This window comes from Triplophysa rosa, linkage group LG15 (genome assembly GCF_024868665.1).
Source record: "Triplophysa rosa linkage group LG15, Trosa_1v2, whole genome shotgun sequence".
Taxonomy (NCBI): Eukaryota; Metazoa; Chordata; class Actinopteri; order Cypriniformes; family Nemacheilidae; genus Triplophysa; species Triplophysa rosa.
The window spans coordinates 143,204-154,830 of NC_079904.1; the positions used below are offsets into that span (position 1 = coordinate 143,204).

Here is an 11,627-nt window from a genome sequence, read left to right on the forward strand (position 1 = left end):
GGAGCGATAGTGCAATAGGTGCTAATACCAAGATACTAGTTTCAACAAAAGCCAGACCACTACCTGTTGAGAGAAAGAGAGAGGGTTACTCGTTTTCTTTTCTTTTTATCATCTGCCTGTCAAGTATTCACAGAAGAGATGGGTTTTAAGTAGTTTGTTGAATGTTGTGAGAGATGTGGTTGACCGGTCTGAGTTGTGAAGGAGAATGACCGGGAGAGAGATTTACTGCCCTTTTGAGAAGGCGATACAAGACGCCGCTGGTTTGCTGAACGCAGGGTTCTTGATGTACCAGAAGCTTCATCGACCAAGAGAAATTCAGTGTGAATAAAACACTTAATAGAGTTTGTTAATAGACGTCACGCTGCGTTTCATGTTATGCCATCTTGGGAGGATGGCTGCTAGTGCGTTCAATGCAGTGTTTTGTTTTTCTTGCTTTATTAGGAAGTATAACTATGGTAGGTCGGTCTTGTTGTGTTAAAAACTGCAATAACATTATGCAGAGTCGTTCAGGAAAAGCCCCTGGTTATTTTACTTTCGATTTCTCCATATATCTAACAAAACAAGTAACGGTACATATCAAAAGAATAATAGCAGTGGAGTATGAGTACCTCCCAAGATGGCGGCAACACTGCAACATGCAACATAGGGCGTGATGTCAGCTTCACATTCTCTATATTCTCAATCTCATTCACATTAGAGAGTCGGACTCGTGACCAGAAGGTTGCCGGTTCGATTCCGAGGGCCAGCGGGTAACGACTGAGGTGGCCTTGAGCAAGGCACCCTACCCCTACTTGCTCGCCGGGTGCTGCCCACTGCTCCGGGTGTACGTGTGGTCACCACTTGCTGTGCGTGTGTTCACTACTCTCTGGATGGGTTAAATGCAGAGGTCACATTTCGGGTATGGCTCACCATATCTGACTAATAGGTCACTTTCACTTCACTTCATAAGATAAAGCCATATTAACTAAACTCTCAAAGATTTTCTGTTTCACTGCATGACAATTGAGTATAAAAAAAAGAATGATCTGTGGATAAGATCACATATAGCCTATATGACACAAGTGTGTGAGACGCAGTTAAGTGCGTTTAATTAAAAATAATGAAAGCATCTCAGGGGTTTGGACTGAACCCAATACACAATATTTCTTGTCAATCAACAGCTCTGTGATGAAGTTAGGATAAGCCGAGCTCCGTGGAGAAATTAAAGCGAGTTTCTGTTCATCCCAATGCAAAGGACAACAAAGCTCTAAGGCACCAATTACAGGATTCCAGGTTCCCCATCTTTTCCTTTACCTCCAATTAAGCAGGATGAAGTGAATCTACTGACATCACTGGAGATCCACTGGAGCAGAAACATGACCCACCGCACGGTATAAAAGATCATCTGAGCACCATCAAACACTGGGATCATCTCAGCTTTATGATGGAGGCGATTGTCATGGATCTTGTGGCGTTGAGGATCGTGGTTTCTATCATTGGTGTTATGGGAAACACCATTTTGATCATGTCCATCCTGAAACTGACACGTGTGAAGACTTTTGAAATGGTTCTTCTGGTGCTGGCGGCTGTGAATCTAGAGGAGATCGTGATCGTGAATGTTTACGATCTTTTGCTCCTGCGGCTGTCGGTCAGGATCAGTGTTTGGAGCTGTAGGCTCCTCAAGTTTTTCACCATGTTTGGAGAGATTGGCAGCATTCTCTTTACGGTTGTCATCAGCGTTTATCGCTATCAGAAGCTGCGAGACGTCCACACGCGCGTCAACCTGCCCGTCTTCATGGACAACATGCGTCACACGCTTGGCATCACTGCGTTCTGTGCCATGTTGGCTGTGATCTTCAGTGTGCCCGCGTTTCTCGTAAGCCTGAACGAGGATGAGGGTAATTCCACTTATCTCGGCTGTCCTGCAGATTTCTTCCAGTGTTCACTGTCAAAGTGTCCAACTCCCAGTCTTATTTACAAGTACTCATTTCTGCTGGTGTGTAACTTTTTGCCTCTAGTTATAGTCACGCTGACGAGCAGTATGATTGTGAGGATTCTGATCGTTCAGCAGAAAGTGGTGAGAGCCCGACAGGATCCCAGTGTGGCGGTGACTCAACAGCAGCAGAAGCAGCGCTCCAGGAAATCCAGCTTTCAGCGCAGCACTGTGGCCATTCTGGCAGCTATGGTGCTCTTTCAGGTGGACTGGACCATTTATTTGATACTGCACCTGGCGTGTAACCCACACAGTATTCCATCATGGTCAGAAATCGAGTTCTTCATAACCACATTTTACACGGCAGTCAGTCCGTATGTGTACGGTTTAGGTAATGACCTTTTCAACATTAAACGATTCTTTCGTTGAACCATTCAGAGACATGGTTTAATTTCGTTTAGTTGAAATACATTTCAGTTGTTTGCATATTTATTTTCTATAACATATTTGATTTATGAACCAAATAACATTCTACAAGAACCTGCGCAATGTGCTTCTGATCATGTGTATTAAAATAAAATAATTCTCTCTCATTGTCATTGTAATAACGATCAACTGCACTTTTATTTATTTAGGTTGTTTCCAGGGTTGAAGCATAATGCAAAACCATGACAGGGACATTACATTTACGCATTAGGCAGATGCTTTTATCCAAAGCGACTTACATTGCATTATGCTACACATTTGTTTTCTAGGTATGTGCAATCCCTGGGATTGAACCCATGGCCTTGGCGTTGCTAGCACCATGCTCTAAAAACTGAACTACATGATATAATAAAGATATGAAGTCACTTAATACTTATAAGACATTAGAAGATATAAAGTCACTTAAACCTAAGTTTATTTACGCTGGTGACTTTTCTTGCACCTGAATGATGTTGACAGGTGCATTAAACAAGTGATTAATTCTCAATTAAATCAAATAATGAATCTGAGGGAGTGTTTTGTTACGAAACGTCCAATGCAGTTGAGTGTAATGTAAATTTGAGATGTACGTATAAAGTGTCTTCCATCGTCTGAAGGAATAATTCTGAGAGATTCTTGTGAAAATGTGAATTAGGGTCTCTGGTCACATTTACTGGAGTTTAAAGGGGTCATATGACACGGCTAAAAGGAATATTATGGTTTGTTTTAGATGTAATTCAACGTGTAAACACGATTCAATGGTTTAAAAACTCTGTATTTTCCACACACCGTGCATGTTTGTATCTCCTCTTTGCTCCGCCTCTCTGAAACACGCGGATGTTTATCAAAGCTCATGGCTCTGAAAAGCGAGGTGTGCTGTGATTGGCCAGTTCACCAATGCGTAGTGATTGGTCGAACACTGCAAGCGTGTGAGGGAAATGTGACGTCTCTGACCATATTTGGAACATCAGGTTCCTCTTCAATTGTACTGACAGGTACGCCCACCTTACTTGCGTCTACATTTGGGCGGTCTTAGTCAAATCAGACCACCAACTGATGTAGATTTGTGGGGGTGTGGCTACACGAGGTGTTTCAGGCAGGTCTGGTGAGCATTCGCTTTTACATAGAATGCATCTTTTGTTCCCACACTTTCATTTGTGCAATTTTACGTGTCTAATACATGCATGTGCAACTTATAACACACCAAAGACACAGAAAAACACGGATTCGCGCCATATGACCCCTTTAATACTGTGTGTATTTATATTCTGAAAACTTCAAGTGTATTTTTGTGTTTGGAAAAGAATAAAATAAAAAAAGCCCCTGAGGTTCTGAAATGAAGCGGGAATTGGATTTGGGATTTGACTCATTATACCAGCCAGAGGTATAAAGGGGGGCAGTCGTGGCCTAATGGTTAGAGAGTCTGACTCGTGACCGGACTCGAATGCCGGTTCGAACCTCAGGGCTGGTGGGTAACAACTGAGGTGCCCTTGAGCAAGGCACCTGACCCCTACTTGCTCCCCGGGCGCTGCAGTGATAGCTGCCCACTGCTCCGGGTGTACGTGTGGTCACCACTTGCTGTGCGTGTGTTCACTACTCTCTGGATGGGTTAAATGCAGAGGTCACATTTCGGGTATGGGTCACCATACTTGACAAATAGGTGACTTTCACTTCACTTCACTTCACTATAAAGAGTACCTGAAAACCGCTTTGTAGGCTCAAAGCAGCATAATGCACCCGCATTCACATGAAGAAGTCATGTTGACAAGTTTCAGTAAGTAAGGGCAAAATGCAGAAGACATAGTAGCTTCAATGCCCTGTAAATGGCAATATTGCTTCATCTGTAGCAGAAATAAACTGCTGTAGATAAAGTTAGGTGCCATGCAGAATGTAATGTGTGATTGCATTAGTCACTACAAATGTATTGGAGTAAAGAGTACAAATACTTATTCAAAAATGTAGTTAAGTAGAGAGTAAAAGTTGCTTATATCTTTAATACTCCGCACAAGTAGCCAAAAAGATAATTAAGTACAGTAACTAATTACATTTACTCCCAGACTTTACACCACTATTAACAGCATAAACAACTTCTCACGCGGAATCAATAAAGTATGTCTCCGTCAACTCATTATTATGAATTATCAGAACATTAATGACGTGCTCAAGTTCAGATGAAGATGTTTGTGAGGATCAAACAACTGAAACTCAGTAAGAGTGTAGCGATGAATATATGATGCTGAGGGCTGTTGTTCGCTAATTGGTTGAGCAGGTTCACCACGCGTGTGATTGGTTGAGCCGGTTCAGCACGCGCGTGTGTGATTGGTTCAGATGAAACAGGAAGTGAAGAGCAGCGGACGCGCAGCGTTGAAGGAACAAACGCACACAATCTTCGACGCGTTTCTCGGATTGTGTCTTTGCTGCAGGTACGTGACAACATTTATACTTATAAAACACATTTATGCCAATAAAACACATGATATTGCTGCGGGTGTTCGCGTCTGGTCTTTATATTAGTCGCTCTTTTAAAGCGCGCACGCGTTTCACGGGTGTGTTTGTTGTTTGGGCACAAACGGAGGCGTTTTAACTACGTCGTGATGACTCGATAGTGTGTAACAGTTTTCACAGTGAGTCAATGTTTGTGTTTTTATTGGCGTGTAAAACACTTTACCAAAGAAAATGGACAAACTCGGCAATGTGTCAACTAATAACCGAGAGCGATATACCCCCCCCACACACACACCTGCGAACAGATATTAAACAACAAACGCTGTCATGATGTGAAGAAGATCAGTAAACACTCACTGACACATTAATCTACAAGTGTGACGATCACAACAAGTGTTTTCTCCTCATTTTTTTTTATTAATATTCATGCGCAGTCAAATATAACGATTTAATATTTCATGTAATCACCGAATACAGTATGAGGAGCTCATAACGTGTAATAATAATGATATAATTCAGGAGGATTATGGTAATACATGTTAACTGGTGAAGAATACAGTATAGTGCACTCTAAACGTGATGTTTGCATTGCGTGCATGACTAGTGTATGGATAATAAAGAAGATAATAAAGAAATTCCTCTCATACACATTCTCCACAATCACAGATTTCTAGATCTGAATGAATAATACATTATTTTCTTAGGGAAAGATGTCTGATTTCAGGAATACAGGTGATTATAGATTTACTGTTGTTTTAGAACCTGGAGTGAATATTGTGTTGTTGTGTCCCAGCATTCATTGATTTGAGATTTTCACACTGTTATCAGAAGACTTTTGGTTTTCATTTGAGCTGAACGTGTGTGAAATGTCATCAGTGCAGTCACTTAATCTTTTCTCTTCTGTAGGTCTTCTCAGGGATCATGTGATGACCCACGCTCGGAGAAAACATTCCCTCTGCCAGTTTCACGGTGAGAGGCGAGACCATGTAGAGGGCTGGTCACATGTTGACACTGTGGGCGGAGCCAGGCCAGTGCCATCGATGCGAGCGGGTAAGGCAAAGAAGGACGTGATGAAAAAAATCAAGGCCAAGGTTCTGAAGCAAACCGAGACATGGATGCTGAGTAATGGCAGGAGTCAAGATTTGCCCAAACTGAAAAAGAGTAAAAAAGATGTAACCAAAAGAATCAAATGCAAAACTCAGAGGAGACAGCGGGCCGAGCTGAGCCGCAAGCTCTACCCGTTACGTGGACGCAGCGGACCGGAGAGTGAAGCCTTGAGTTGTCACGTCCTCCTCACCCGTCTGGATGTCCTGGAGGAATGTGAGGTGAATACAGACACAGGTTTACATGACAAAACCAGTCTGAAGACCAAAACACATAAAGTGTTCGCTCAGGAGCCACGGAAGCGCCGACTCGCCTCTCTGAACGCCGAGGCCGTCAACAGTCTGCTGCTGGAGAAAACGGAGTCTGGTGCCAAACGTTCTAAGAAACACAGGGACGGTGCCATTGCTCCAGAGCAAACCAAGACTTGGCCGAACTCAAAGCAGAGCTCGGAGACGTGCGAGAAAGCCACAACACAAGAGAAGAGCGTGAGTGAAGTGAATGTGTTCACTCCTACACCCAGACGTGTGGCCGGACTGAACGCCGTCGCTCTGATGAGACTCACCAGCTCGACCACTGCTCATAAACATAGAATCAAAACAGACAGGAAGGCCGCGTGTCTTTCAGGAAAAGATGATGTACACAGAAAGTCTAAAGTGCAGAAGTCTAAGAAACAAAACAGGAGGGGATCTGGAGTGACAGATGTCTGTGAGGTTTGTGAAAGCAGGAGCTTTGAGTGGAAGCGGAAGCTCGAAGAGTCTCCACAAACCAAACCAGCGTATCGCTCCTGTAGCATGCTGGGATATCCCCTGAACATCGTGAAAGAGGAGCAGGTGGAAACTGATGTGAGTTCATATTACTGCTGTCCGTCAGAAGGTTCTGTTGAGTATTGTCACAGACTGGCGCTGTTCCTCAGACAGAAGGAGCATGCCATGACCTCAGTCAAACATGAATGTCTGATTCCTCTCAGCGCTCACCCGTGTCTGTGTGCCGATCCATGTTACTCGGGTTATTATGTCCACATCGCTCATGCGGCTCCAGCAGCAGCGACTCTGAGCTTCTGTCCACGAGCAGAGCTGCTGTCCTCCTCACATTCTCTCTTGTGTAATTCACCATGTTTTCACGAGACGTTCATCGACAGAAGATCATGCTCGTACTCCAGCAGCTGCTCACGCTGTACACGTCCAATCAAAACAGGTAAAACAAGCACATCTACACCGGGAGCTCTTTATCATGTACACTAGGGGTCAAAGGTCATATGGATACAATATTTGCTTTTAATGACACACATGCCGGTTTCACAGACAAGGCTTGAGACTAGTCCCAGACTAAAATGAAAATTTGAGCTGTCTAAACCGAAAAGAAATTGCATCTTTACATATGTCCTTGCTATTGTTTTGTCTCAAGATGCAAACCAGTAATGTTTTTATCTCAGGCATTTTAAGTGAAAGTGACCTATTAGTCAGATATGGTGACCCATACCCGAAATGTGACCTCTGCTTTTAACCCATCCAGAGAGTAGTGAACACACGCACAGCAAGTGGTGACCACACGTACACCCGGAGAAGTGGGCAGCTATCACTGCAGCACCCGGGGAGCAAGTAGGGGTAAGGTGCGTTGCTCAAGGGCACCTCAGTCACCTCTGGTCACGAGTCCAACTCTCTAACCATTAGGCCACGACTGCCCCCTTAATAACAGCCACTTAAATATCCTAGAAAAGGCTTAAACGAGCCCGCGGCTCCCCCACAAGGCAGCCAGCCATGCCGCTCTGTGCCTCGAAGCGCCGAGGCACGTCATCGCCTCGCCCCGTCAGGCACCCACCTCCTTCTCCAGCATCCTCATATGTTTCAGTACTCCCCACCATCCCAGCCATTGAGAAGTGGACCGTCCTGGGCCTATGGCAGGCCGTCACCAAACGGGACGACCAATTTAACCGGCAGCTGAACAAAGCGGAACTATACGGCCTCTATGCTTCGCTTCAGTCCGAAAAGCTCCTCCACCGAGGGCCAAGCAGGTGGGTTTCCACACTCCCGGCCCGGGCAAACCGCTACTGCGGCTTTGACAAGGCCCCCCATCTTCAGGGCGTCACCGCAGGCCCTCGGCAAGTCTGGGCTGAGCCCCGGATTCTCAAGCTGCGAGCGCCCAGCAGCTCCCCCCCCTCCGCATTCCGGCTCGCAGATCCCACTGGCGCCACTAATACCACTAGCCACCCGGTTTGCGTGAGCATGCGCCGTCGGCAGCCCTGGCTTACCTGCACCCCTTCCCCTCCGCATTTCCCATCCCCAAGCACGTGGCTTCCAGCCTACCCTCCATCTCTCTGGCCCCCACCCTGGAAGCCACCGATAGCGTGAGGTTGCCTCCGCTGGCAGCTGCAGCAGCCACCATTCCCTTGGGCCCACCCTCACTTCTCGCTGTCTTCCACAGCAGCGATGCCGGTCCCGCCCGGAGGTATGTGTCACCCGGTTGCTGTCCCGCATTAATTGTGCCTTTGGGATGCGCTCTGGGTTCGGGCCGGTTCTGAGCTCAGGGCCCGCTCCCCGGACAGCACGCCAAATCCGCATACCTTTTTATTCCTGCTCTATTGTTATTATCCGCATAGGCAAACTTGTGAAATAATGTTAAATTAACAAAATTCGGGAGGAGCTGGAGCAGATAATCAGCCCGGCTGATCCGTTACCAGCAATCCCTGCATCTACCCTATCAGCTCAAGCGAGCTCTCCCATAAATAAACAAAGCTGTTTCACCTGTTATCTCTACAAGTTTTCAGCATCCCTTCACCAACCATGGCTCCTCTCCTCGAGCTCGCTTTCTCCCGCAGGACCCTGGGGGGTGCACTCTGGGTTTTGTAGGAACTGGCCACTAGCACCGCTAGCTGCCCTGTTAGCGTGAGCACGCCATAAATGAAATGCATGGAGGTGAATATCACAGTGTTTGTTTTTCAGAAGGTTTTCCGTCATCTCAAGAGGAACAGAGTCGAGCCTCAGCTGTGTCTTCAGCTCCGCTCGGAGTAAACTCTTCCTCCGCCGGTGTCCCGCGTCTCATCTCCACGCCGTCTGAACGCAGACACACACACAAGAGGCTGAAACGATGCCCTCAAAACACCAAAGCACCAAACACATCACTTGCTATGAGCCAGACCAGATTATCCCAAAAACATCCCACAGCAGGTGGCAAACAGAAGAAAGTGGACCAGCGGCAGGTGACAAACGGCTGGCGGCCTGTCGGAGAGCCCACAGAAAAGGAAGTCTTCATTGCCGTGAGTTCACAGGACGTTCAGTATGACATGTTTTGAAGGAGTGTAGCGCCTGTAATGATGTTGATTTGACAGGGAGATGATGAGACGGTTTTGCGTCAGTGTTATGAAGGAGTTGAACGTGATGGAGAAGTGATCCGGGTACGAGACACTGTGCTCTTACGATCTGGACCCCGAAAGAAATCCCTGCCGTACGTGGCCAAGATTTCATGTCTGTGGGTGGAGCCCAGAACAGGTGACACACATAACTCGATCTTGATTCAGTTGTTCAATGTGCAATGATTCCTGCCTTTATTTGTGAGCTGTAGATGTGTGCTGCGCTGACTCTGGTGTGTTGTAGGAGAGCTGATGATGAGTCTCTTCTGGTATTATCGACCTGAACACACTCAAGGAGGCAGAGATCCCAGCATGCACTGTGAGGTGAAGGACTGCCTGCGTGTTTTGCTTTGTCTTTTGTTCTTATAGTTTTGTCAGTATTTTGTCATCATCTGTTTTACCTTTCTTTAAAATGGAATATAATTTTCACGACGATGTCAAGTGACAGAAATGTGCTGAAGAGAAAAATCATTTCATTTAAACATGATGACAGGACTCTTGAGCTCTTAATGAAATAACGCCAGTGTCAGTATGTGCGTTGTTGTGTTATCATGTAGACTGTAAGTGTGTGTTAAATACACACTAGAATCCTTCAGTAGGAAGTGCTCGCACAGTGACGTCCTGATGGAAAACTTTTATTTTCAGAATGAAATATTTGCCTCTCGACATCAGGATGAGAACAGTGTGGCCTGTATCGAGGACAGATGTTATGTTCTGCCTTCAGCACAATACTGCAGGTGAGATCCATTACTCCTCCAGTGCTGTCATCATGCACATGTTGTGTTTTTATAATAATAATCATTTTGTTATTTCCAGATTTTGTGCCTTGGTGAAGCGGCGGTCAGAGGGCGTGTCCGGTGGCGTCCCGGTAGTGCCGGACCCCTCTGATAGCCTCACCCCACCTCACCGCCTCGTGCCCGATGACGTGGACCCGGATCTAGTGTACCTGTGCCGTCACGTCTATGACTTTAAACACGGACGCATCTTAAAGAACCTGCAGTGAAGTGTGTAGCTGCTGTGGAAACCGAGACGACCTCCGCTCACGCTGACACGCTGATCTTTAGAGAAGAAACACAGCCGGACGAGGTTTGAGCGTATCTGTTTCATTCTGCCATGCACTGAAATCAAACATATTCATGTGTTCAGTGTGAAGAACCAGAAATACTTTGGACACTTACAGTCATTCATTGTAGAAACAAGGTTAAGAGGCTTGTGGTTGTAGATATTGTGAGGTTGGGTGATGAATGATCAGTTTAACACTTTTGGAAATGAGTCCAGAAGCTCAACAAGATCCAGAGCCTAAGTTTTACACCAGTGAGTTCACATGAGTGTGGTTTTTATTTTCTCATCCGCTTGTAGATGATGAGTTGACAACGTTCACTGTGGTTTTAGTCTTGTTAAGTCTAAATTAAGTAAGTTAATTCCTTCATCATTTATATCAACGCTTCTCATTCTTAGAGATCTCTAAAGGAAACGTATCTGAATGATCGGCCTAGTAGAATGAGACTGTCCAGTTAACCTCTACATCAAACTTAAAGCTATCAGTTGAAACATAAATCGTGTTGAAGACTTATGGTTTGTGTATGTTATGTGAATGAATGAATTCAGCGCTTCTCAACAGGACACACACAGCTGGAACATAACATACACACCACACAACACACTTCTGATCTCTGACAGAATTATAATAAGGATGCACTCATGAAGCTTTTGTGTATTGATGTTTTTTGTACATTTCCTTTAAAGAATTGCACAAAAATTGTTTAAGTAAATTTTCCTTCCATTTCACGACACGCAACCATCATCAGGCCAAACTTTAGTAAGATATTTCTCTGCAGTTACTGTCTTTTCATTTTGCTGTTCATTCGCTGGTTTCAGGGTTTGTTTAGCTTATGTCATTTTCCCAGCGCTTACATTTAATGTATGACATATATGAATGATGTTTAATATGTGTGCAGAATAACCTTCAGACTTACAGAATGGACAGAAATCAATACTGATCAAATGTACATTTCTGTAATTGTTGTGAAACTCTGGCCTTCTGCTTTTCATTTCTTCTGTTTCTTCTGAACAAAAAGATATTTTATTATGGCTCTTTCTTAAGCTGGAAAATGCAGTTTTATATTTGTAGGACTATTTTTTTGAGACCAGAAGCTATTTAATGTGATGTCATTTTGATTTGGACTCTGCTTGTATTTTATGAGACTCTATTAGATGATGTTTGTGTTATTAGAAGAGAGAAAACGTGTTTTACAGGAGCTTCTAAAGCCTTGCACAGTGCATTTATAATCCTTTTGTATTTACAGACAGTATTTAAAATGGATTATATATTAAAGTAGATATATATATATATAT

General features: G+C 44.7%; 2 protein-coding genes across 2 annotated transcripts; both read left to right on the top strand.

The window, feature by feature from the left end:
- Window positions 1-1,420: 1,420 nt before the first annotated feature.
- Window positions 1,421-2,341, top strand: LOC130566015 (melatonin receptor type 1C). Its single transcript, XM_057353216.1, has one exon. The coding sequence runs from the start codon at window positions 1,421-1,423 to the stop codon at window positions 2,339-2,341; it is 921 nt and encodes a 306-aa protein (XP_057209199.1).
- Window positions 2,342-4,706: 2,365 nt separating this feature from the next.
- On the top strand, window positions 4,707-11,606 carry LOC130566219 (bromo adjacent homology domain-containing 1 protein). The gene is made up of 7 exons (XM_057353521.1): window positions 4,707-4,800; window positions 5,729-7,120; window positions 8,866-9,179; window positions 9,252-9,411; window positions 9,517-9,596; window positions 9,918-10,009; window positions 10,089-11,606. The coding sequence occupies exons 2-7, from the start codon at window positions 5,749-5,751 to the stop codon at window positions 10,273-10,275; spliced, it is 2,205 nt and encodes a 734-aa protein (XP_057209504.1). The 5' UTR covers window positions 4,707-4,800; window positions 5,729-5,748; the 3' UTR covers window positions 10,276-11,606.
- Window positions 11,607-11,627: the final 21 nt, after the last annotated feature.

Excerpts from the sequence above, each read along its gene's own strand:
- LOC130566015 (XM_057353216.1), top strand. The coding sequence starts at position 1,421 with ATGATGGAGGCGATTGTCATGGATCTTGTGGCGTTGAGGATCGTGGTT.
- LOC130566219 (XM_057353521.1), top strand. The coding sequence starts at position 5,749 with ATGACCCACGCTCGGAGAAAACATTCCCTCTGCCAGTTTCACGGTGAG. Across the intron at positions 7,121-8,865 it reads TACACGTCCAATCAAAACAG|AAGGTTTTCCGTCATCTCAA; the intron begins GTAAAACAAGCA and ends TTTGTTTTTCAG. Across the intron at positions 9,412-9,516 it reads GTGGGTGGAGCCCAGAACAG|GAGAGCTGATGATGAGTCTC; the intron begins GTGACACACATA and ends GGTGTGTTGTAG.